Below are 27,494 nucleotides of genomic sequence, written 5' to 3' on the forward strand. Positions count from 1 at the left end.
ACCATCCCCGGCACAAGAACCATGCATTCTGAGCTCTCAGATGATGCTGACTTTATTCTAAACACACCTTCTTGTCTCCACCCAAAGATCAGCTTATATAAAACACAGAGTATGTGGTCTCTGCCCTTTCTCATTCCAAGATTCCTTCTAGTCAGCAATGAGTAGAACAGGCAAACCTATATGGATATTCAACTACATAATGAATATACTCTGTGTATGAGTGTGGTTTATTGAGATTCAGAAGGAGAAGCAATAGGTTAGATATATCCAGAAGCTCTCAACACACACACACACACACACACACACACACACACACACACCTTTTTGTCCCTATCAAAATAGTTTATCATTTTTATCTTAAGCCACTGTCCAACTTGCTACACTTGAACCTTAAGTATACCCAAAAATAAATAATGGAATTCAGAAGACTAACATGTTTTTGTAAAAACTTATTTTAATAGGGTAGACTCTTGGGTGCCCTGGTGTCTCCTACTAGAATAAAAAGTAGACCAGGTACTGAGCTCTGGTTGATTCCTCACTGCATAGGCTGCTGACATGGTCAAACTTTGATGACCCTAGCCAGTGGAACAATGGAGGCAACAGAAGGCACACCCATTCTTTTGTATTCTTGATCTCAGGCATATCATTATTACTATAATACTTCTGAAGGAAAAACAAATATACCCAAGTCACAGTCATCCTTTTCCTTGGTCTGAATGGCAGGACTTGTCTCTGTGATCTAGTCGAGCTGAACTTCTCAGCTAGTTGAGCTTCAGGTCTAGTTGAACTTCTGGTCAACTATCATACATCCCCTCCAAACCACACCCAGGAACTTTCCCCGATTAAAGCAAACTAGAAGTTCTGCTTCAGATGTTTATTTAATGTGCTTTATATTTTAATACAGTCCCTACAATTTGACGATCTAGTACAAAGACAACTAAGAGTGAGGTGCATACAGTACAAAAAAGAATGGGACATTGAACTCTACAGATTCCTACAGTTCCTTGTCCCCTCTCTTATTGTTAAAAATTTATAAAATATCTCAAATAGTTCCACCTGGCTTCTCTCCTAATCTTATCTTCTGACATAAAGCACACTTTAATTTACAAACTCGACTCCTTGTATATGCCTTTCCCCCGTCCTGTCCAGCAGACTACTGTTTCCTGTTCGGATTTTCCCCTGCTGGTAGTTCCTCTCCACTGCAGTTCTGAGTTTGGCACATAGAAGATGGTTATCATTCACTTCTGTCCCTCCCCTGTTTGAAGACAGGGTTATATCTTATTTGTCAATATGTCTTTGGTTATACTTGGCATACAGTAGGTGCTCAAATGATACGAAGGAAAGAATGAAATAAAATATTGGTTGGGCGGGGGAGGGTGGAGAGCTTTCATGTAACATACCAAAAGAGCATCCAGGAGAGTCCCCAGGTACAGGGTACATGCTGTTCCATTTCCATCATTGCCAGCTGTTTGCTTTTCAATCTACTTTGTAGCTTTAACCTTATAAAGTTATGTTTCGTGTGTGATCTATAAAAATGGTTTGTTTTATATTTATTGCTGAACAGCCTAAATTGCTCCTCCAAAAGGTTCCATGTCTTTGCAAATATGCCAGACTGGAACAGAGAAAGAAAACTGTCTTAACTCTATTCTGTACAAAAGAAGTAGAAGTTCATCCATTAAAACCATGCTTTTTAATCAGGAAAATTTAGACATAGACTGGGGATTAGATGAAATATTTGGAATTGCTCATGCCACTGGTTAGGATAATGATATCGGGTCTAGTAATAATTAATGTCGTTTCTAAACATTCGTTTAAAATCTTGCTTGGCGTTGACTTGTATTGACATAACCTTCAAACACGTGGTATCTACAGAACTTGTGAAGTGCAATTAACAAGTTTTGCTTGAAAAAGTTTGTGTTTGGTTTGGTTTTTGTTGCAAAACTAGGGCTAAGAAGATGGCGGATGAAGAGCATATTCGGCACTGCATGCTTTACGAGTTCCAATTAGGAAGAAAAGCAAGTGAGGCTGCAAAAAACATCTGTAGTGCTCTTGGTCAAGATGCAGTTAGCGCCAGAAAATGCCAGCGTTGGTTTGAGAAATTTCGCGAGGGAAATTTTTCATTAGATGACAAGAGTGGTCGAGGCCGTGTGTCCAATTTTGATCAAGAAGCTCTTCAAGCTCTTTTGGTGCAAAATCCTCAAATTACCCAACAAGAGCTTGCGACAACTTTAAATTGTTCACAAAAAACAATTTCCAATCAATTGCGTGCACTTGGCAAAGTCCAAAAGTTTGGAAAATGGGTTCCTCATGAGTTGACCTACAACAACCGTAATCAAAGAGTCACAATTTGCAGTTCGCTCCTCTCTCGTCAAAACCGTTTGCCGTTTTTAGAGCAAATTGTTACCGGAGATGAACAATGGGTGCTGTATGTTAATTTGAAAAGGCGGCCTCAATGGTTGGACAAAAATGAGGCTCCACAGCCCACGCCAAAACCTGACTTGCATGCGAAAAAAGTGATGTTGTGTGTTTGGTGGAATTTTAAAGGAATTCTTCATTATGAACTTCTACCATCTAACCAAACCATTACAAGTGCAGTGTATAGTGCCCAATTGGAAAGGTTAGCCCAAGCTTTAAGAGAAAAAGAACCCGCGCTGATTAATTGGAAGGGCGTAATTCTTCACCACGATAACGCACGACCGCATACTGCAAGAATCACTGCTGAAAAACTGCACCAGTTGGAATGGGAAGTTCTCCCTCAACCTGCATATTCTCCTGATATTGCCCCTTCTGATTACCATTTGTTTCATTCTTTGCAAAACTTTCTTCTTGGAAAAAAATTTAATAATGAAGAATGCCTCAAAAATGCATTGACCGAATTTTTTGCATCAAAATCACAAGAATTTTACAACAGAGGGATTAAAATGCTTCCTGAGCGTTGGGCACAAGTAGTAGAAAACAACGGCAACTATATTGTTGATTAAATTTTGTTGTATTGTTTAAATAAATTCAATTTAAAAAAAGTATTAGAAAACGACATTAATTATTACTAGACCTAATATTTTTATTATGTTTTAAGAGCTGGTATATTTAGCTAGTCATTCTGAAATATTAACGAGTGAAATAGCATGAGTGCTTGTATGTGGTTTCCAGTGCTCCAGAAGACATTTTGGAAAATGGGCCTGGAGAAAAGGAAGATGGGTATAGCTAAAGCAAGAGGAGCATAATGCTGATAATAATGGAAACTGAGTGAGGGGTACTTGCAGGTTTATTATACTCCTTACTTTTGTGTGTGTTTGAAACTTTCTGCAACTCAAACGTTGGTTTGTATCTAAAAGACCCTTGTGTTGGACACCCATGAATTTTGGAGTGAGTACATTTCTGTTCAACCTACAAACAGGAAAATGTGTGGTATCTTGGAACTGTATGAGATGAAATTATAGAATAATGTTTCCCTTATTAAAAAGAAAGTCTAATTCATTCATGCTCAATTTTCTTATTAATATGTAAGATCCCTGAACGTAATTGCTTCATTCTCTGGGCTCCATAGCACTTTGTACACATCTCTAATGAAGTACTTTTGTTTGTGTTACAACTAGTTTAGGTGTCTGAATCTCCTTGATGGAAAGAATGATTTCTTATTTATGGGGACAGTGATGTAGAATTGTCAGTTTAATGATATATCTTACTGTCATAGTATCTCAGGTTTTATAAGAAATGATCAAATGAAATCTTCAGTGTCTGAAATTGTATCCTTACAGTATTTAACACATAAAAACTTTTAAGCTTAGGTGCAGTCTAGCCTTCTTGAGTCTCCGTGTTCTAAACCCTGCTGTTTCAAATGTAAAAGAAACATCAAGACAAGGGAAAAAACATGAGTTCTTTGAAACCCTAAGCTTTGATTTGAGCAGAGCTCTTTCTAAGCCTCCTTGTTTTTGTTTGTGTGAGTCACTGTGGAGTGCCCCTCCAGATCCCAGACCTCCTCTCAACTCTGTTTGGTTTTCCGAGTCAGTGAGTGGAGACTGTGGGAAAACAGACTTGGCAAAATCTAGTTTTCTTCCTCCTTAAGATGCCACTTAAAACAGGCATTCCCTTCCACACATTATCAGCCTGGTCATCAAGTTCCCTGGTGATTCACAGAAACACGCACTGCAGGGCTTGTCTCTTTGGCTGCATACCTAAACCCTGACTTTGTCTCTGAATTGTTGATATGATCATTTTTCTCTTTTTCCTCGTGTGCTGACTCTCAGCTTCATATTTCTCTCTCTAGGAAGTGCGCCTTTGCCCAAATCAGTTTCTGTAGTAACAGTCGCAGCTGGCCAGTCCTCTGGACAGCTCTCCGCAAGGTTGTTGTCGCCAGAAGGGAAAGGGGCCTTTAGAAAGTGAAGGGTTTGGAGGGCCAGCGACTCTCTTAAGATTCAGATTTTAACCATAAAGCTCAGGGTGAAGGGACATACCCAGAGTGACACTATTAGGAATAGAGTGGAGAAGAGAAGGTTGGTTGCTTTCCTGAGCCCTTCCTCTCTATTCAGTGTAGGTCCTCTCCAACTGCAGCCTCAAGAAGAGCAGGTAGCCGAAACCGGTTTGGCTCATTGGATAGAGCGTCAGTCTGCGGACTGGAAGTTCCCCAGTTGGATTCTGGTCAAGGGCATGTACCTTGGTCTCAGGCACGTCCCTGGTGAGGGATGTGCAGGAGGCAGCTGATCAATGATTCTCTCTCATCAAAGTTTCTTACTCTTTATCCCTCTCCTTCTCTGTGAAAAAATCAATAATAATAAAATAAAATAAAATAAAATAAAATAAAATAAAATAATAAAATAAAATAAAATAAAATAAAATAATAAAATAAAATAAAAAAAGAAGAGCAGGTAAAGTGCAATACTAGACAGCTACAGACGTCTTTGTAATCTTTCTGGATTGCCATAAAGTGGTAAGAGACTGTACTGAACATTACGAGAGTGGTGGCTTCATGTGGTAGAAAATGGAGCCCGAAAGTCCACTTGTATATGACTCTATTTAAACATCAAGAAAGAATTGCCGAGACCGGTTTGGCTCAATGGATAGAGCGCTGGCTTGGGGACTGAAGGGACCCGGGTTCGATTCTGGTCAAGGGCATGTACCTTGGTTGCGGGCATATCCCCAGTAGGGGGTGTGCAGGAGGCAGCTGATCGATGACTCTCTCTCATCGATGTTTCTAGCTCTCTATCTCTCTCCCTTCCTCTCTGTATCAATTCAAAATCAATAAAATATATTTTAAAAAAAAAAAGAAAGAAAGAAAGAATAGTTGTCAACGTCAAAGAGTGGAGGGTATGTGTAAAGGGTTAAAGCATGTCCCACGCTGTATCCTTGGCATCCTCACACAACCAGCCACTAGATTCCTCATCTTTGACCCCTTAAATTCCTTCTCCATTTGAGGACCTTCCCTGGCTGGATTTATTTATCATCCATTATTTAGAGTAAAATGATATGACTTTGACTTGGGGATGTAAGGTCCTCCCCATGCCATTGAACATGTTGGCTACACTCCCTCTTGAGCAAAAGCATACATCAGTGGTCAGCAAACTCATTAGTCAACAGAGCCAAATATCAACAGTACAACAATTGAAATTTCTTTTGAGAGCTGAAAACCGACTTCTGCCCATGGGCCATGAAGTCTCAATCGCACTCTACGTGTGTGCCCACAATTGGTATTTTGTGGAAGAGCCACACTCAAGGGGCCAAAGAGCCACATGTGGCTCGTGAGCCGCAGTTTGCCAACCATTGGCATACATGATGGGGGCGGGGGGGGGGGGAAGATTTAATAATTCTGTCTCAAATAAAGATGATAAACTCAAAAGGTAATGGACATAGTGGTAGGAGGTGAGAATGCCTCTTAGTCTAGTTGTCTGGTCCCTTTGCTCTCCATAAAAGGGGAAGACTTCCATGCCCCGACCTCATAATGTCCCCACATAGAAGTTCCCTGGTAGAGAAAAGCCTCAATCTAAATCTTCCCTTCTCTCTTCTACTTACTCTCTTTTAACATTTACTTCCTCTAGACAGCTTCTAAACTGAGTGATTCTCAAACTTGAGCATGCAGCACAATCACCTGGAGGGCTTGTTAAGACATAGACATCCGGGCCTCACCCTTAGAAATTCTGATTCAGTAAGTCCAGGGTGGGGCCTGAGAATTGGCAATTCTTCCAATTCTCAGGCAACGCTGATACATCATGTCCCAGGTCCTCTGTTCCACAGACAGCGCCCTGGTATGTTTAAGGCAGTGCTTCTTCTCAAACCTAAGAATCACCTGGGAATCCTGGAATATGGATTTATACTCACTGGATCTGGGGTGGAGCCTGAAGTTCTATATTTCTATCAAGCTCCCAGGTAATGCTAAAGTCTACATATGTGACCTTAGAATAGTAAGGTCTTAGAGAACTAAAAAGAATGCACCCTTCTCGTCCACGTAATGCAAGTCCTACTTACAAATCCATTATCCTCCTGTATACAATTCCCTTCTCATCCCCCTCCTTTCATTTACTATTCTGTTGTTGCTGTTGTTCCTGTAGCTTCTTTCTTTATTTTAAATTTTATTAAATGTATTGGGGGACATTGGTTAATAAAATCATACAGATTTCAGGTGGACAGTTCTATCATCTGTATATTGTGGTGTGTGCTCACCACCCAAAGTCAAGTCGCCTTCTGTCACATATATTTGATCCCCTTCACCCTCTTTCACCTGCCCCACCCCCTTTTCTTCTGGTAACCACCACACGGTTTTCCGTGTCCTCCCTCCCTTTTTTATTCCCTCCCTCTTTCCCTCCCTTTCTTCCTTCCTTCTTCACAAATTCCCAGATGGTACTGCTAGTCTGCAGAACATACTGAATATTAAGATTCTAGTAATGGACACAATTCTCTTCCTCCACGCAACACTTTAGAGCAGCCTCTCTCATCTCTCATGTATGTCCTTGACCAAGTCCATCTCACATGAAGCTAAAGCCTAAACCTGTACACACAAAACAAGATACCATCTGGGCATTTGGTAAGAAAGAATAAGCTGACATTCTTCCTTAATAGTCACCTGAGTTTTGTATTAAGTAATTCCCTATCTACTTCTGTGGTACTTACTATCTCTGTGTGTCTCTAAGTTCTGAGGTGGTTTATAAAAAAGTATATGGATGATTTATTTATTTTATAGTTTTGTAAACAATTTTCACTTTGCCATCTTTTGGGCTTTTCTTCTCCCTTTTCCTCTCACGGCTTTATTTTCATCCTTTCTCTTCCTTTCTCTCTTTGTTTCTTTCCCTCCAAGTGTTTTTTTCTTGTTAATTTTTTCAATATTTAAGATTCCCAACCCATGTAGGATTCCACCCTGGAATTATTTAAAAAAAAAACAAAAAAAAAAAAACAAAAAAAAACAAAAAACACTCAACCCTGACTTCTCAAAAAGAGACTCCACCCGGATTGTCTTGGAGCTAATGAGTCCCATGGTGAGGTCAGAAATGAGTCTAGGAAAATACATGTGGGCTCATGTCAGGGAAGAAAGAAGGCAGGCAAGTGCCAATGGAAAGCCTGGAATTTTTTTTTTTTTTTCTGAAAAATACATGACCAGGGGCTTTCTTCCAGGACTAGAAATTTGCACTGCACTCTATAACATATTAAAATGCTGTTCATTCTGTGAATGTGATCGTTTTCTGGGTTTTTAATAGCGCTTCCTCGGCTTACAAACAAACAGGCTTCTGGGAGGCCTCAGCTTATTCTGCCCCTGCCCTCGGGCTGGGCAAGCTACTAGCAGTGAGTTCTGTGAAAAAGTCAACCAGCACTGTTGGGAGCCATCAGAGTTGATATAAGCAACTCCATCTTAGAAAATAGAACTCCATCTTGGGAGTTAAGTTTCCAACTCCTCTTACAACTCACAGTCACCAGAGATCACGTGGTGCCCTTCGGTTTGGCCAGAAGCTAAAGATAATTTATCGTAAGGACACATCCTGCTCCGGAAGATCCCTACAACGTCCCCTCCCTGACCCTCCCTCCCATAGTTTGCCCCCCGTGGCAACCTCCCCCTACAGCCTGTATTATTTATTATATATATATATATATATATATATATATATATATATATATATATATATAATAATATATATTATATATATATATATATATATATATATTATATATTATATATTATATATTATATATTATATATATATTATATATTATATATTATATATTATATATATATATTATTGTTGAAGCTGCAATATACATATATATATATGTATATTGCAGCTTCAACAATAAAATTCGAGGCTTGATCAGAACCCTGTCTTGCCTCCATTTCTTCACGTCTCCTGTCCTCTATCATTCCCTTCTAGGTGCCTCCTCGCCCCCACGTTGATCTCCTGCTGGTCGGGACACAGCACCAAAAAGCAAAGTACTGCCCAGCCTTGCTCCCTTCCAGGAACCCAGGGAGGGCAGGTATCTGTCTGTTTGTCACACAGTAGCTGTGGCTGAGAGTTAATTCTGTACTGTGTTCTTCCCAAATGCAGTGAAGTTCAATTCAAGAACAGCTCTTTTTTTTTTTTTTTTTTTATGAAAGGGAAGGTAGTCATGGTCAGTGTCCTCTTGGTGCAGAAGCAAAAGCAAATCACTCTGACTCCAATTCATCCAGGGCTTGAAGGCTCTTCTAAGAGATGTGCATGTTTTAGCTGGTGCTGTGTTCCTCCCTATGTGACAGGTGGCCCAGTCTTGGATTCTAAATGAATTCTAGCGAGGATAAGTTACACAAACTTGTTTCACTTTGATCAACTCATCAGTAGAGTGGACAATCGTCTTCACTAACTGGGTGCTTGTAAGTTGACGAAAATGAAAGTGATGCCTGGAAACAAACCCACACGTCTTATCAGCGTTTCTTAACTGAGACCTTGGAAGATGGTCAGGATGTGTAAACATTGCCTTTCCTTCTTGGGTGGAAAAGAGAGGAAAGAAAAGGGAGGCAGACATGATTCATCTCCAATATGTAATCATCAATAAGATTCCTGGCTGCGATGGTAGGAGCAACAACATCAGGGGTCTCAAACTCAAAAAGCACTAGAAGCCAAGTCATATAAATAAGAGCAGCACCACAGAGGCAAAGAAGAAAGCAGAAAGCAGATCGTGGACAAACGCATTAGAAATGCTTCAAATGCTTGTAAAGTAGCTGCACACCCACAACATCAACAAAATGGCACCTTGAGTTCTGGAAGTAAGAAGGAGACAGTGGGGTTGGGAGTCAAATGGATGGACCGTGCCCCCTCTGAGGGGCAGCCTCTCTCTCTCCACCTTGCAGTTACCATGAAACACAGGACTTGAGGCCCCGTGTGGGCCAGACCTCACAACTTGTTTCAAGATGAGGAGGAGGCTTTGTTTATTCTAGAACACTGCAGTTTATAAACGTTGGCCAACACTGTAGTATGGCCAGCGCAGTGTGGCCATATTTGGGGGGTTTTCTGACACTCAATTCTGAAAATGACAAGTCATCATGTGCAGGGTTTGGTGAACTGCTGCTGCTTTTGTCAGCTAAGAATATGCAACAAAGTCCAGGTGGCATGGCTCAGTGGCTGAGCATCAATCTATGAACCAGGAGATCCTGGTTCAATTCCCAGTCAGAGCACATGCCCGGGTTGTGGGCTCAATCCCCATTTGTGGAGTGTGCAGGAGGCAGCCCATAAATGATCCTATCTCATAACTGATGTTTCTATCTCTCTCTCCCTCTCCCTTCCTCTCTGAAACCAATAAAAATAAATTTTTAAAAAATAATTTGCAACAAACACCGTATGTGGTCTATACAGCTTCAACTATTGTCAAGGCCTTTCTAGGAAAAGTGTGCCAGCCCCTAATCCCGTGCACCCAAGTGAAGCTTCTTTGCCTTGTAAATAATTAGAGCAAAATAACCAAGTGTAGGGAATCTGTGACTCATAAAACTAAATTTAGAGGAAACTTATTATAGGAATAAGGCGTTATTGTTTACCTCAACTGCAAAATAACCCCTTCACAACTCTCACTGATAATAACGCTCACCCATCTACTGATACCTTGCTGAGTTCTCATTTGGTGGTTGCAGGCCTGGGGAAGGGAGAGGGCTGTATGTAAATGGGTTTCAGGAGGTCAAAAATAGACATAACTGCGTCTGCAGTTGGCTGAATCTTGGCTGACCACACGTCAACTAATAGTCATGGCATAAAAACGACATTAGTTCTAAGTCTGCCAAAGTTCTAGGTTCTGAGATGTCAGATTTAATGATGTCATAGAGAAGCTACCCCCAAGTTCCAGCTAAGGTCCTATAATGATATGACACAGCTACAGGGAGCCAGCTGAACCAACTGGAGAGTTTCATCAGCAATTTCCTGGTGTAACTCATGATGCAGTATATTAAAGACGAGGTAAGTACTTAATGGCTTCATTGAATATTTCAATAGAGACCATCCTGAAACAGATTTTTATCAACTTTAATAATTCTTTTCACCCAGCTGGCATGGCTCAGTGGTTGAGCATCAACCTATAAACCGGGAAGTCATGGTTCGATTCCTGGTCAGGGTACATGCCAAGGTTGCAGGCTTAATCCCCAGTGTGGGTTATGCAGGAAGCAGCTGAACAATATTTTTCTCTCATCATTGATGTTCCTTTCTCTCTCTCTCTCTCTCTCTCTCTCTCTCTCTCTCTTTCCCTCTCTGAAATCAATAAAAACATATTTTTTAAAAAAGTTATTTCTCCACTCTTTAAAAAAGAGTTATTTGTTGCTTTGTGGCAAGAGGAGATTTTGAAATGCTTGTTCTTCATGCTGTTTCTGAAAAGTGGCACCACCTAAAGAATAGCCAAAGGGCAAATCGATCCAAAGGGGCTTTGTCTCTCCCTATTGCTCATTTCTCACCCCTGACTCTGGCTAGATCCAGACCAGCTCCTAACATATCCCATTCTGATCCCACAGACTGTACCTTGGCTGTACTTGGAAAATTCTCTAGAGGTAAAAGAGCTCACGTACTTCTCTTATTCTGGGAAAGAGAACAGAAGAGAGATTCCTATGGAGTAGGATAGGAAAAATGATCAGTAATTCTCTCTCATCTCTGATGTTTCTATCTCTCTCTCCCTCTACCTTCCTCTCTGAAATATATATATATATTAGCACACATTTGCTAATGCTTTTGGTGCTTTGTTTTTGAATTTTCTGGGAGTCTCTCAGTATAACCCATTCCCTGAGAAGCCTACCCACCCTGAGAAGCCTTGTCCATCACCTCCTCAGGAGGGGTCTGCTCTCTCCTCCATGTCTTTATTCAGCAGCCCCCTTCTCATCGATGTGGACCTTGGCCATCCAAACTACAATTGTAACCCAGCTTCCATAATTTCTTCCAACTCTATTCTTTTCCTTTTCTCTTTATTAGCAATGATGCCTAACACACGATATATGTTACTCATTGATCTTTCCATCAATCCTACCATCAGCTACCCCTCTAAAATATAAGTTCCATGAAGGCAGGGAATGTTTTGTCTTGTTTTCTATCCTAGCAGTATGTCCAGGACCTGGCATAGAACAGGCCTCAATAGGTACATATTGAGTCAACGCATATACTAGGGAATATTCTCTTCAGAGAACTTAGCCAACTTCATCACTCACACTCGGCCAGTTTATACCCTAACAGCTGCTGAGATGTGGGGGTGTTGGGATTTGTGAAGATGGATGGGATCTACCTTATAACTTCAGAAGCAACTGAACAATAGAGTCCTGGTGTGGCTCCCTGACAAGTTAATTTTTCCATATCATAGAGCAGCAATTTTCAACATTTTCCACCTCATGCACACATAAATGAATTATTAAAATTCTGTAGCACATCAAGAAAACATATTTTTGCCCATTGGAAAAAATAAATAGGTATAACTTTGATTCTTTCACATTGGACAGCTATTGTGTTGGCACTTGTCATCTTTTTATTTCACAATCTAAGGAAAAATAGGTCAGTGCCCCCTCACTAGTTAGGTATTGACTATTTTAAAAATTCTTGAGGCACACCGGTTGAAAATCGCTGTCCTAAAGAATCAGTATTATGGAACGGAGTGTATCTTTTTTTAAAAATATATATATATTATTGATTTTTTTTTTTACATAGAGGACGAAAGAGGAAGAGAGAGTTAGAAACATCGATAAGAAAGATCAATCAGCTGCCCCCTGCACACCCCCTATTGGGTATGTGCCCACAACCAACTTACATGCCCTTGAGTGGAATCGAACCTGGGAGCCTAGAGTCCGCAGGCTGACACTCTATCCACTGACCAAACTGATTAGGCCAGAATGTATCTTTTTTAAGCCATCAGTTTCACCTGCTTGAAACTAAACCAAATGGCAATGTACACGTCAAGGCTCCCCTATTATACAGAGATGGGCAAAAGAAGTTTTACAGTTGTGAGTACATGAAACACAGACTTTATTCTTGTATTATATATTTTTCCATATGAACAACTGTAAACCTACATTTGCCCACCCCATAGGGCCATGTGCCATTGGTATGGAATTAACCACTTGCCTAATTCCAGTGGTAGGACCTGCTTGACTTAATCCAGTTGGTGATCTCATCCCCCCAATGTAATGATTGGTCCAGGGATGAACACATGATACAATGAGGACCTGTGAGAGGGAGATGAAGTTCCATTGCTGTAAAGAACTGGGAAGAGACTGTGTAGCAGTTAAGAAAAATTGACCCTGGAATCAGGCTGCCTAGGTTAGCAAACCCAACTACACCACTCACCAGCTGGTTGGCCATGAGAAAAATTAATCCATTTTCATCTGTAAAATGGAGATAATGCTAATAACACCAACTCCATAGGGTGGTTTTAAAGATGAAGGGAGAGAATACCAGACACAGAGTAAGTTAACTACTGTTGCAATTCCAGTCAGAAAAGGAAAAATAAATCTTGACTAGAACACTAGATATTACTAAATATAGTTAACTAAACGTTCCAAGATCACTTATCCGGTGCCAGTCAGAGTCCGTGAAGGTAAAGGAATGAATCTGGATTGAGTTCTGTAGGGGCTTGTGGGGAGATAAGCCATGCCCCTACCATCACTGTTCATAAAGCGAACAAATACAGATACTGTGACCTGAGGTGGCAGGAAGGGAAACCCTGCACACTTAGATGAGATGGGCAGGTGATGGAAAATTCACTTAAGACATTCAGCAGGAAGCATGTCCAACCATTAAATGTTTGGTTTTGATGACAGCTTTAACAATGATCACTCCCCCCAAACAAAACAAGCAATTGAAGTTGTTAGATTAGTTATTCTTTTAAATCTCACTATTAATGTGTGATTAGGTCCTTGTTTAGAAAATCAAATATAGCCCTAGCCTGTTTGGTTCAGTGGATAGAGCATCAGCCTGCGGACTGAAGTGTCCTGGGTTCCATTTCAGTCAAGGGCACAAACCTCGGTTGCAGGCTCCATCCTCAGCCCTGGTCAAGCCCATGCAGGAGGTAACCAATCAATGTGTCTCTCTCATAACAATGTTTCTCTCTCTCTCCTCTGCCTCCTCCTCCTCCTCCCTTCCACTTTCTCTAAAAGTTAATGGAAAAATATCCTCTGGTGAGAAATGACACACAAAAAATCAAATATAGATGTTCACCTTGAACCATGCAACCTCACCCTTCACCCCTCATCTCTCGCTGGCCAATCCCATTTTCTCCCCACAGGTAAACAACCATTACCAACAATCCTAATTTGCAGGGGAGCAGTCCATCGCTATGTGTACTTAAAAGGTTAATATATTTGACCTCTGGGACATTTAGAAAAGGTTGGGCCACCTAGAGAACAATGATGTGGGGAAGCTGGTTAAGGTGTTTAAGAACTAACCTGTCATTTTATACTTTGTAAAACTTTATGAGTCTCAGTGATTGTGCACATTTCCTCATTTATGTTCTGGTCTCAGGAAGAATTAAAAACACTTTTGAAATCTGCCGGCTGCAAACTTGTGGTGGTTGAATTTTCAGCAAAGTGGTGTGGTCCTTGCAAAAAGATTTGTCCTCTTGTTCATGTAAGTATCATCAGTCTCTATTTCACAGCTTTAGAAGGAATTTAATGTGCATGAATTCAAAGTCCCCAAATATTGTTCCCAGAAAAATCTTAAGTGTGGCACTTATGAGCCATTATGAAATTATGGTACACACCCCAGAAGATTAAGACTATTTGTCTATGGATAATTCTCCAAGGAACATCAGATGTGCAAAAGGAGACAATTGTACAAGTGAATGGATTATTCATAATAATGACATTTTACCAAAGTTCCTGAGTTCAGAACTTCTCAATATTGGATTAGATTCTAGATAAACATGATACTTTTAAAAATTATAACATGAAAAAATAAACTACCCCCAATCCTTCAACCCTATTATCAAAACATATATCCCTTACATCATATTTCTTTTGTATCTTTGATCTACCTTATTAAATATTTTAGTAAAATATTCTACTAAGTAAAATATTCTACTTAGTAAAATATAATCATATATATATTTTAAATGCCCAGTGCATAGTTTGCTAACCCTGGGCTGAGTGAATCATCAGGCATATAATTCAGAGCATTTCTGGAAAGGAAACGTTACAAATTGCTTGGTGTGTTCAAGGTGAGGCAAGCAGTCTGTGAGGCAAACTTACAATGTGCACAGTGGAAGTGGCCTCAAATGAGTTTCAAAAAGGAGGCTGAGGCCTGATCAGAAAGGACCTAAGTAAGAGAAAGTAAAGGCAGAGATCTGTATTTTTCGTATTTTTCAGACTACAGAAGACATATTCTCTCACTCCCTCCCTCCCACTCCCCCCCCCCCTCCCCTAGGAAAAAGCCACCATCTCTCCCTCCATCCCACAGGGTATCCGGGTCTACCATACACATTTCATTATTTATTTGCTTTGTGTTCTTTTCCAACTTTGAAACTCTGGTCTTCAGTTTGGTTCTTCAGTCTCTGGTTCTACCATGGACCTTTGCTTGACCTTGGCATTATCTGACATTTGACTTTGGTGCTTCAAATTCTAGGCAGCAGTGAAAGGCCAGAATGATGCTTAGCTGTCTTGAACACCCTTTTTGTTCATTTCTTGGTTTTGCAAAAAAATATATATATATATATATATATATATATATATATATATATATATATATATATAATGTGTAGTTTAATATTAACACTAAGCTAACAGGAAATGTTTGTTCTTTTATTTTTCAAGGCAATGTCTCTCCATTACCAAAATGTTTTATTTGCTAATGTGGATGTCGACGATTCTCGGGTAAGAGTCTGAAATCCTTCCACGTAAAGCCCAAATGTGATGTCCTTGAGAGCATTGGGTCAGTAATTATAGTCCATCTAAAGTCAAGTAGAATTTCACAATTCTTCCTGATAAAATATTGAAAACTCCCTCATAATGCTCTTGTATGTTTTGTATAGCTTTAAAAAAACCAAACAAACAAAAAGCCAGCGAATGTGTGGCTCTCCTGCCGCCCTTCCTCCCCTCCCCGCTCATACTGTAGCTGACATCTCTGAGGTGTCCCAGTGTTCTCTGGACTCTGCTGGAAACCTGCTCCGTGGGGTGGCTGGAGGCAGGCAATACCAGATGGCTAGAGGTGAGATCGAGGCAAAAAGTAATTTCGCCCCTGTAATAGATTATTGTTAATCAATTTCTAACTCAATGCATTACACACATTTTATTTTTTAAATATCTTTTTATTGATTTCATTTGAGAAGAGGAAAAGAAGAGAAAAATAGAAACATCAATGAGAGAATCATCAGTTGGCTGCCTCCTGCACGCCCCCTACTAGGGATTGAGCCCGCAACCTAGGCATGTGCCCTGACAGCCTGGTTCATAGGTCCACGCTCAGTGACTGAGCCACGTCAGCTGGGCAGCATTACACACACATTAATATATTTTACTTTTCTCTAGCTATATCTCTTTTTTTTTTTTTGGGAGTTTTCTAAAACTCACAAGCAATTCCAGGAAATCCTTCCCTTGTGTCCTTTCTCAGCCCATCCCCCTCCAAAATAATGAGCCATGGGTCTCCAATCAAAATGTGCCTTATTAATAATGCACACAGTGTGTCTGCAGAATTACTCTTCCCAACATTTGTCCACTTATAATGAGGAAAAGTACCATTAACTAGTGACCTATTCATACCTTAGGTTAAATTTGAGCTTCAGAATAATGAAAAATCTGCTATTCACCCACTCTGCCCTTTCATACGTATTCTGTTCTCGTGGGTATATATCTAGGAGTGGAATTGCTGGGTCCTATGGTTACTCTATGTTGAAATTTTTAAGGAATTGACAAACCATTTTACAGCCCCACCAGCAACATCTGAGTATTCTGATTTCTCCACAACCTTACTAACGCATTCATTATTGCTTGCTTTTTTTTTTTTTTTTTTTTTGTAGCTCTTTGTCTTTTAAGGTTAACCAAAATGCACAATTTTCTTTCCTGATAGCAATTTATTTATTAGTTGTTGTCATGGAAATTATAATTTAATGTGTGTGTGTGTGTGTGTGTGTGTGTGTGTGTGTGTGCGCGCGCGCGCGCGCGCGCGCGCGCTGTAGGTGACAGGAGAGAGATTTGGTGCCATAAAGTGCTAAGAATTTTATGGAGAAAAGCTCAATTCTGTTGATTCTGTGGATGGCCAATTTTCTTTCAACTGTAAACAACATAAATAAAAACTGGCATTGAAAGCAGATTTTAACAGTTTGACACAACTGAAATTTTTACGTTTGTCTTGGGTTTTTGTTCTAGAATTTTTACATAGGTGGTCAGTGAAGGTTTAAAAAAAAATAAAAAGTAAAAGAAACAGGTAAGTCATGTACTTAAAATGGAAGACCGTCAGATAACCGCATGCCTCAAGTGTGAGTTATAGATACCTTTACTCTTCCTTTTAGTTTTTGTGCTTGCAATATTCTCCCTGTTCCATTGGGGCTCTCTGCGATCTTTTGTAAACTCTCAAAACAGAGCGCATTTAGTCATTCAATCCATTCTGTCTTGGCTTCCATCTCTCACCTCTCAGCTCCGGGTAATAAAGCTCAAGAATGCTGGGCACAATCATTTTTTATTGTAACATTTCTGGGAGCTTTGATATGTTAGAAAAGTTGTTGGCAGGAGAATCTATAAATGTCTGCTGTCCCTGAGCTTTCATACCGATCTCCTGAGAAATCACCAAGCTCCATGCTTAGTAAAGACAGAGGATACCAGCCAAAACTGGTTTGGCTCAGTGGAAAGAGCATTGGCCTGCGGACTGTAGGGTCCCGGGTTCAATTCTGACCAATGGCATGTACCTTGGTTATGGGATCATCCCCAGTGGAGGGTGTGCAGGAGGCAGCTGATCAATGTTTCTCTCACATCGATGTTTCTAACTCTCTATCTTTTTCCCTTCCTCTCTGTAAAAATTTAATTAAAAATATATTTTTTAAAAAAGACAGAGGATACCAAAGTTGTGACTCCATGCCCTTTCTTTCCTTTCCCAGGATCTGGCCCACATTTGTAATGTCAGAGTAATACCCACATTTCAGTTTTACAAGCAATCCAAAAAGGTATGTTTCCATGATAACTGACAAAGTTGAAAGAGATTATAGAACTATCAGAGTCTCAAAAGGATGAAACCACTGTGTTTGTTTTTAATACCTAGCAATGTAATTCTTAGTTTCTGAACTTTACATATTGGCAATGCGTAAAAAAAAAAATGCATGAATTATAATAGATCTCCCTATTCAAACCCTCTGAGGTGTCCAAATTCGTAAGAAATACTCCACTCTTATCTCTATCTGAGGCAGAACCCTTCAAAAGAAATCTCACAAAAAAAGGACATGATGAAATTGTCATGCAAAATGTATACACATTTTTAACAACAGTTGGGGAAATGTTAATTAAGCAAAAACCATCGCAAGGCTATAAAGTCCATTGGTGGACAAGGTAGGTTCTGGATTCAGATTTCTATGGTCCAAGCACCAGAGCCACCACTTTCTAGAAGTGAAGTTAAGAACCCCTTTGGGTCTTAGTTTCCCTGGCTATAAAAACATGAATCATCATAAGCTTTTCCCCTCATGAAGAGGATATGAGAATTAAATGAAGTAGCATGAGTTAAGTTTTTAGACCCATCCTGACACACTTTAATCACTCGGTACATAATCTCATGAAGATATCAATGGAATGAAATGTCTGAAATACTTGGTGTGTGATAACACTGGTAATTTTCAATTGAAAAATGGCTGAGAACATGGATGACTGTGCATACATTATGCAACTCTGTTCAGAGAAACAAACATTTAATTGCCCTTCACACATAATTCCATTGTTGGGAAATTTTGCTTCAGATATACTGCAAGGATAGATAAACAGCTATGTGCATAGTGATTGTCACATTATTGCTAATAAAATATGGAAGGAAGCCAGATGCCTTATTTTTTTAGTAGAATGGCTAAGTGATTTATGATATATCTACGCTATGAAATAGTATCAATTAAAAATTTTTATGAAGAATACATGTACAGTAAAAAAAAAATCATGCTTAAACTCTCTAAAGAGTATGTCTGCAATATGAAGAATAAAAGCACATGATATGCTATGCTAGCTGTAGAATTTTATACTCAGCTTCTATTTGTATATGTTTACTGTATATAATCAGTATAATAGATTTAAATTATGTTTAAAAAAAAAAAAAAGACTACCTAGTCCCTCTTGTGAGCTTTTACTTGAAAATTGAAGCTATTTAATATATACATTCATAACCACCCCGCCTACATCTCATTTTGTTTGTGTTTTCCCCTCTTTTATCTACTTCTTAAACCCATTCATCCACCACATCTTGACCGAATTCTTTCTATTCTGCTCCGGGCCTCCATTCACTGGCAAAGAACCACTGGCCCTTTTATTTTTAATGTAGATTGTACCAAAATCCTTATGGCAATTCCTTTTAGATCATAGACTTTGGAAAATGTCTGCCTCCCTTAAAAATATAGTCCTCTCCCTTGCATTCAATCAGAAGGCTTAGGGAATCCCTTGGGTTTCTGTTTTCCCATTGCTGTCAAGAACCTCCGCCTTACCTCCGTCACTCAGATACCAAGGCCTCCCTTAGCCAGGTTTCTGGCATTCTCTACACAGCATCATCCTTTCAAGGTTCCATTATTCTGTCTTGCTCTTGATTCTAGCTTATTTCAAATACCTTCAAGGTATATAGAACATAAACAAAATAAAACGTTAAAAAGCTAAAGCCAATTCAGCCATGTAACAATGACCTGGGGCCATGCTGTTTCAATGAGCATTTCTTAGTGCTGGCAGTTTCCATCCAGAGGTTGAACAAACACATGGCAGAGATGCCCTATAAACAATAGCTGTCTTTGTTTCTCAGTTTTAGGGCACAGGACAGCCAAAACCTATTGCAGGTTATAAAGTGGGCTTGTTCCTGCCTGGTGTGCTCCTTAGTGTTCTAGTAAGAGTAACTGTGTGTTGTTTTTTTTTAAAAAAAGTCTGTTGTTGTGGGGTCTTCCAAGTGGGGCATCCAAAACCTTCCCTGGTTTTTGTAACCAGAATTTTATACTGTATTTCATTGTAAAGTAGTTCATAAATTTGGTTTATAAACCCTCTTGAGAGCCTATAAACTCTATCCAGCAAAATGCACATAAATCAGAATGTGCATGTAATACTAGGGTATTTGATGAGCCTCTGAAGGTGATCAATAGATCCCCTTGGTTAAGGCTTCAGTTCCAGATCAAAATTGGTGTACGTCCATGGAGGAGGGAAAGGTAGAATGACAAAGACTTAGCAAGTCTTGGCCAACTGCGTGAATAGGGGCCACTGTCAGCTGTCGGTTCCTCCTTTTATTCTTTGTTAGAATAAAATGCACGTCAGTCCTCTCCTGAGAATGATGAGATATGGAGAGGTAGATGCTAATCAATGAATTATTCGCAAAACAATAATTCAGAAGACCTGAGCTCTTGTCATAAGTGGGAGGTAACATTTGCCTCCTGAAGCACAAGGCCCTTGTGGAGGTCGGAGGTCGTGGAAGTCATTTCTAGCAAGTATGCTCCTTGAAGCAGGGAGAGGGGTGAAAAGAATTCTAAGTAGGCAGCAACATTGTGTGCTAAAAAGAGGCCGGTGTTGGAGGCAGGAGTCACACACTCAGTGTCCTCAAGGGTCAGGCAGGGACCATAAGTGAGACAGTAGGAAGTGAAGAGCAGGGTGGTTCCTGGAAAATCACCTCCCAAATGCTCTCACTGTCAAGCTCATAGAAAGTCGTGCTTGACTCGCCTGCTAAAAAGAGTATCTGCAGATACTCATTTCCACCATTTCTGGAGTCAGACAGCTGTAGGTTGGATCCCAATTCTTCCTCTTATTACAATAGTATGTGACCTTGGGACTATGCTTTAACCACCTTGAGATTCAATGTTCTGCTCTGTAAAACAGGACTCTATCTTGTGTCTTTGATTGTCATGAAAGTGTACATAAGGTGCCCGAGCACTGGACTTGGTACAAAACAGCTGCTAGGGTCTCCCTGTGTACCTATCTTCCTGAAAATGTAGAAATAGAGAGAAATTTGGAAATAACTGTTGTGAGATATCTCGACAGCTCTTTGAATAACTATAATAAGCTAAGTCGTCTTAGCATTGGGGAGTTACCGACCCAGCGACATCCAAGTTGTTAACTTGTTAACCGAGCGGGACCTATAAATACGTCAAACGTAAACAATATCGGGAATGGGTATTAATACGTCCTTGAAATATATGTTGCGCCCCAAGAGGGACTGTATATATTTTTTGTAATCTTTTTTTTTTAATATTTTATTGATTTTTTTACAGCGAGGAAGGAAAGGGGGGGATAGTTAAAAATATCGATGAGATGAGAGAGAAACATTGATCAGCTGCCTCTTGCACACCCCCCACTGGGGATGTGCCGGCAACCAAGGTACATGCCCTTGACTGGAATCGAACCCAGGACCTTTAGGTCCGAAGGCCGACACTCTATCCACCGAGCCAAACCGGTTTCAGCTATTTTTTGTAATCTTTATCATTGTTTGTAAAATTTATAATTTTTTAATTGACGTGTCCATTTTTTTATATCGGTATTCTTTTCTACTTTTTTTGTAATTTTGTATTTTTCTTTGTGTTTTATATATATAAATAAACGAATATATATATATATATATATATATATATATATATATTTCATTTATTTTCATTAAGAATAAATTTTAAAAAAATATGAAATTATGTCCTCCAGGCGTAATGTACTGACACGTCCTAGTGAAAGAGTACGCGCCCATTACAGGTTGCATCATTAAAAAGGGAACTCCCCGGTTAACAGGTTTAAGGAAGGGTCCTGTGTGAGAAGGGAAAAAAGAACTCTCCCATGGCCTTCAAGGTCCCAAAGGGTGCAGATCACTAAAAGGGGTTGCATATCAGCTCCATAAGCAGCTGATCCACGGGCCAAGGGTAATTGACTGGAGGAGGCAAGAACTGAGTGAGATGGAGGGAAAGCCGGAAAAGTGCAGCGAGCACTCTTGGCCATTTAGCAAGCTTTGGGGCTGTTGCCAAAGGTGCTGCTCTCTGTGTTAGCAACTCAAAGGCAGTAATGGCTTTGTACCTCTTTTCTCCAGGGCAGGGATTATTAGGCTGAGGTAAGAGCAGGATATTGAAAGTGTAGGAAAGAATCCTGTCTTCATTTGAATGTTTGATGTTTTGTTTATCATGGATTTTTGCATTAATTTCTAATATCATTAAAATATAAAATACCAGAGGCCTCATATTTTAATAATACTAGAAATTCTTGAGAGAGTAGGCCTTCCTTCCTTCGCTGGTGGCACCAGCTTCCCTCGGCACCCGGGACCCAGGCTTCCCTCGCAGCCCTGGCTTCCTCCAACTAAAGTCAAAAACTTCTTTTCCTATTCTAGTGGGGCTTGAAATGAATTCCTACATTGGACTCATGCCCCACGTCCCCTTTAAGAGAAAGCCACACTGTACTGAGTCACTAGCTCCCACGCACCTTCCTGTGTGCCCTCAACAGCGTCCTCTGGTGACAGAGATTACGGGTTGGCCAGCTACAGCCCGAAGGCCAAACCTCACCCTCCACCAGTTTTTGTAAATAACATGTTACTGGAACACAACCTTGCCCGTTTGTTTCAACATTGCCTGTGGCTACTTTCGAACCACATAGCAGATTTGAATAGTTTCGACAGAGACCACATGGCCTGCAAAGCTAAAGGAGGTATTATCAGCCCCTTTACAAAAAAGCTTGTCTAACTCTGACACAGAAGGAGAAAAGCACTTTGGTCATTATTTATGCCACCAAGGCTCTAAGATACACACACACACACACACACACACACACACACACACACACACTGAGTTTCAAAATTAGCTACAACAGAATGAAGTTAGTGTTTACCTGAAATCTCGCTATTGGAACAAGCTGAGAAAAGGTGCAATGTGGATTAGAAGAAGAAAAAAGATGATAGAGCGCTTTTGCATGCTCTGTTCTTGAATTCACATCCGTAGAAATCCAAGCTGTTTGAAACAGACTGTTCCAAGGAGGCCCTGGCTTCTTGGTTTGCTTTTGCTCCAAGAATCTTAACCAACCTGCTCACATCTGCAAGGTCCGGCTGGCTGTTGGGAAAGTCAAAGGGGAAGTGTGCAAACACCTAGGGAAGGAATGGGTCTGGGTGGAGTCAGAGAAGTGGCCAAGGTAGGAACAAGCTAATCAACACTGTCCACCTTGAAGTACAAGGTTAAGGGACTTTTAAAAGTTCTCCTATTAGACATATCCTTCCCATCTTGTTAATAAAACTGACTGCCTTAGTCCATAAAACATCCGTAAAGAAAAAGAACATCTTGTCATTACAGATTACAAACATGTATTGTACATATAAACATTTCTACACCTCTCCCCACAACATGTCTCATGTGGGCCAGTGGGTTGGGCTTTTTTGTTTGTATTGTTATTGTTGCTGTTGCTTTGAGGATTTTGTTGTTGTTGTCACTGGTCTGAACTCAGTACAGATGGCGGGAAAATACTCAAATTTTCATACAATGGGTCCAAATATAACTTTAGTATCCACTCAACCACACTGCCTACCAATGGGCCATAGCATCTATCATAATAAAAGCATAATATGCTAATTAGACCAGACGTCCTCCCGGAAGAGGCCAGGGCTGCAGCCACCTCGGCTTAGAGGGAGGGACTGAGGCAGCTGCCTGCAGCTACAAAAGCCTACTCCTGCACGAATTTCATGCATCGGGCCTCTAGTTTTATTATAATTATTCTCTGAGGGCATCAGTAATCAGACTCCTTCATTTGTCTGTCTGTTAAGAAGGGACCACTGACTCCAGCCTCTTTGCATTTTCCTAGTAACAGTAATAGATGTTTTATAGAAGATTTGGTGTTTTTAGAAAAGAAAGAAAGAAAGAAAGAAAGAAAGAAAGAAAGAAAGAAAGAAAGAAAGAAAGAAAGAAAGAAACCCTGCCTCTGGTTGCAGCTGGGTGATGGGCAAATGGGGAAGTTGGTTTCATTGGTCTATTTTTATGTGTATTTGAAAATGACCGAGTAAGAGGTTTTTTTTTTTAACTGATGTTGCACACAGGTGTTTCTGTTGTGCATGGACAGCCACCCCATGTCCAGAGGTCTCTGTGGCCTGAGCTTATAAATGTGGTTGGCAGTCACCAGGAGGGTGCCAGCAGCACAAGGGAAATGCAGGCTGGGAGAAGACAGAAGTAAACGTACTCCCTAATGCTTCAGAGTGGAGGGTGCCTTTAAGAGACATGGCCAAATAGTCAGGTTGAAATGAGAAAACATTTGGGCAGAAAGAATATGCTAGTTGTGTGTATATATTATCTGTGTATTTTTTTTTTTTAAATAGAGCTACCTATGAAATAAGCTCTTCTCAGGAAGCTGTTCCTCCTTTGTTATCTGCATTCATTAAGCTCCTGTGTGCAAGGTCCGTGCTAGATAAAGACACACAAATGCAACATTTGCCTCTGGCATACTGGGCAGAGCAAGAATAAACTAGGGCACAGTGTGAGAACTGTGTGCCTTCTAATGCCTGAAGCAGGGGTCTTCAAACTACGGCCCGCGGGCCACATGCGGCCCACAGAGGAGTCTTATCCGGCCCGCCAGGTTTTTTGGGCAGTGAGCACAGCCGAAGTGTTATAGTAGGAATTAGTAGTTCATATAGTCCGGCCCTCCAGCTCTCTGAGGGACCGTGATCTGGCCCCCACTTTAAAAAGTTTGAGGACGCCTGGAAGCTTAGCACTGCCCAGAGTGTCAGACCTGTACTTTAGTGCCCGGAATCAGCTTTGCTCCACTCAGGCCTAACACCATTCACAGAGAGCCTAGGTGTAAGGCTCTGGGCTGGATGCTAAACATGTGGTGGAAAGAATAAGGTACAGCTCCCATCCTTGGACTAATGGGGAAGGAAGGTGACAAAATCATTTTTTATTTTTTATTTTTTTTTTTTACCAATGGAATGCCAGGGTACTGTGAGCTTACAGAAGAAACAAAACTATGAAATAGCATCAGTATGTGTCAGGAATTGTTTGATGATAATATAATGAAGGTAACGAATCACTAAATTATCCCTGGACTATGAGCTCCTTGAGGGAACTTTGTTTTGTCTGGCTTGTCCTAGGTACTTGTCGTTTAAGTACTTGTTAAATGAATTCATCTAGAAAGTGTTGCTAAGGTTCAGAGCTGATGGTACGCGGCGGCATTCGATGTAGACAGGATAAAATCAAGGAATCCGTGGTAAGAAGCTTGGATTTAATGATGATAGAGAAACACTGAGGAATTTCACATAGGAGGATAGCATGACCGGAATTGTGTTTTCTGAATTTCAAGGGGAATGAAGGGACTTTAGAGGCACAAGACTAGAGACATTTATATTATGATAATAAGCCGTTGCTGAAGTCCAGGCGAAAGCTGATGAGTTCTGAATCCTGTCTGAGTGCATATGAATTTTTTAGATGTGACATTGGTTTCTGGGCTCGGGTAACAGGGGCGGTGATGGTGCCTGCACTGGGTTCAGTGTATCTAGAAGAAAAAGGGGTCAAATTCCACAGTGACCAAGGCTCTTGTTGCACTTGTGGCTTCTGGCTGCCCTTGGAGACTGTCCTGGTGTCACAGCACAGGACCAGGGGACATCTCCCTGGAAATCCCCTTCCTGGAGACACCCCTGCCTGGAAATTCTCTTCTGGGCTGTGCCCTCCCACTTCTTACCCCATCCTCCCCAGCTGGTACCATCCCTGCAGGAGGGACAGTCTCCTCTAGAAAAGAAGCCCTTCTTCAATGGCCCTAAACTCTCTCTGTCTCCACGATGCCCTTTGGCGGTAGGGGAGGTCCTAAAATAAGCAGGCACAATCAGCTCCCCTGAATTTATTTCCATAAAGATCCCAGAATTAGGGCGGGAGCTATCCTCCATTTTGTGTAACTGGACGCTAGCCCTCACCCAACCAATCAGGGCCAGCCAAAGCTGTGACATCACCACCCTTATAAAACCCCTTGACCTGTCTTAAAATAAAAATAAAAAAAAGATACCAGAATTATTTTCTTCTAGACTGCTGGGGGTCCGGGGGACTGTCTAGAAACACATGGAGGTGGTCATGGGGGACAGACTCACCTTGGGAAGTTCCCTCCCTTCCTTGCCAGTGTCTCTCTTCTGCTCGCGGTAGTCAAACCCTAAAGCAGTGGGGTAGGGCAGGGCTCTAAGGCAGACGCCACTAGAGGAGGACTGCAGACCTAGGCTGTCTGCCTCCAGCTCCCAAGGGGAAACCCCGGGACCGCTCACACCCTGCAGCCCACCGCAGCGCTGCTGAGAGGCAGCGGGTGGCGCTCTTTTAAGACCTGGTTGAGCTATCAGGGGTGTCCTGATGCCTCCAAGTGAAAAGAAATGTAAAAAGCCTTTTCCCCACGAGGCAAGGTGTTTCTCTCACAGCACCTTGCCTCACGGGCCGCTGGCTTCCTGGCAATGAATGCACTTAGCACTCTGGCCACTTAGCTGAGCTCAGTATCTTCTTCCTGCGCCCTGACAAGGTCGGTCACTCAGGTGGCCAGGCCCTGCCTGTGTTCTTGCCAGCATACCTGCTCTGCCTCAGAGGACTATGGGACTCTCCTCATTCCTAGAGCCACCATCCAGCTGCCACCTGACTCTTGGCAAAGAGAGACTCATACAGACCCCTTCTGACACCCTCCTCCCCCCGGTGGCCAAGCCTAAGAGAACTTTTTTAGAGGAGATGGCTGCAAACCAGACAGCCCAGATAAATCATGAAATTCTGCACCCACACTTAGGTAAACCTATTCACGAGAATCAAAAGAGCAATTTGCTGCTATAGAAGTGGAGACGAGAGAAAGCCGGTAAGTGAAATGGGATCCAGAGCAAGCCACAAGACAGGGGTTTTACTTTAAAGGAATAGAATGAGCTATGATGCCCACAGGAAGTCCCCGGACTCTGTGCTGGGGACGAGGAATCATTTGATGTGGGGATAGTTTCTTCTCTGCCGCACAGTAAGCTTTGTGAAGTCAGTTCTAACCTTTTCCAACCCCCTGCTCCAATGTCCAAACACCTTTTTTTTTTTCCTGATGAAACCTCCCTCACTAGAAATTCAAGTCCCAGCCTCAGTTTACCCACACTGTTCTTTCTCTCCATCTACCTCAGACAATTGGTACTGAAATGACCATGAATATAGCTTTCCTATTTCATCATATCTAAGATGCACCCTTCTTCATATGCTACTGAAGTGTTGCAAATAGAACATCCCATTCACTGTGAGTTGCACCCTGATTCAGAGACCCGAACATTTGGAAAGAAAATGCGCTGCTTAGAAGCAATGATTGCAATACCATTACCTGAGCAAACATAAGTGGATGGGAAGTCCAAGTGGATTTTTTGACTTCAGAAAATCCTCTTTGTAAGTTAACAAGCCCTCAATACCAGTGGATTTCAGTGACTGGGTTTCCTCACTGCCAACAACATCTACGTCTTAGACCTTAGTGTAGAGGAATGTCATGGAGAATTCTGGAAGTCTGGCAAAACACTAGCATACACCATTTTGAAAAGGTGCCCAACAACGAAAGCATCATGAGTTTAATGTGTTTAATGCGTGTTTCTATTTAAAGTATTGTGTAGATGATAAAAATGAGTAGAGGATAATTTTTACAAGCAGGAACAGAACTCCTCAAAGCTTCAACATCTTTGCAATATTTGAACCAATAAACGTTTCACCTTTGTGTATTTGTGAACAGATTTTTGAATTTTGTGGAGCTGATGCTAGCAAATTAGAATTGAAGATTCAAGAACTAATGTAACCTGATCTCCAAGACAAAATACACTTGCAGCATTTTAAAGCCCACAGCCAAGTGTTTGTGTTTTCATTTCCAGCAAATATTGTGATATTCAACTGTGCTCTCTCCTAATGCGCTGCAAGTTGAATTTTCTGCTTGCCGCTCACTGAGAAATTCTTAATAGCCTTGGGCTATCAGAGATTGTGGTCATTCCCAT

At 41.0% G+C, this 27,494-nt stretch overlaps 1 protein-coding gene across 1 annotated transcript; it reads left to right on the forward strand.

Moving 5' to 3' along the window:
- Positions 1–10,373: 10,373 nt before the first annotated feature.
- Positions 10,374–27,442, forward strand: TXNDC8 (thioredoxin domain containing 8). The gene is made up of 6 exons (XM_045580290.1): positions 10,374–10,394; positions 10,807–10,975; positions 13,885–14,027; positions 15,209–15,268; positions 17,482–17,547; positions 27,239–27,442. Exons 1-6 carry the CDS (start codon positions 10,374–10,376, stop codon positions 27,299–27,301), a joined length of 522 nt encoding a protein of 173 aa, XP_045436246.1. The 3' UTR covers positions 27,302–27,442.
- The last annotated feature ends 52 nt before the right edge of the window (positions 27,443–27,494 follow it).

Source organism: Pipistrellus kuhlii, unplaced genomic scaffold, assembly GCF_014108245.1.
Source record: "Pipistrellus kuhlii isolate mPipKuh1 unplaced genomic scaffold, mPipKuh1.p scaffold_m20_p_12, whole genome shotgun sequence".
NCBI lineage: Eukaryota > Metazoa > Chordata > Mammalia > Chiroptera > Vespertilionidae > Pipistrellus > Pipistrellus kuhlii.

Excerpts from the sequence above, each read along its gene's own strand:
- TXNDC8 (XM_045580290.1), top strand. The coding sequence starts at position 10,374 with ATGCAGTATATTAAAGACGAG. Across the intron at positions 10,395-10,806 it reads TGCAGTATATTAAAGACGAG|TGGCACCACCTAAAGAATAG; the intron begins GTAAGTACTTAA and ends GTTTCTGAAAAG. Across the intron at positions 14,028-15,208 it reads AGATTTGTCCTCTTGTTCAT|GCAATGTCTCTCCATTACCA; the intron begins GTAAGTATCATC and ends TTATTTTTCAAG.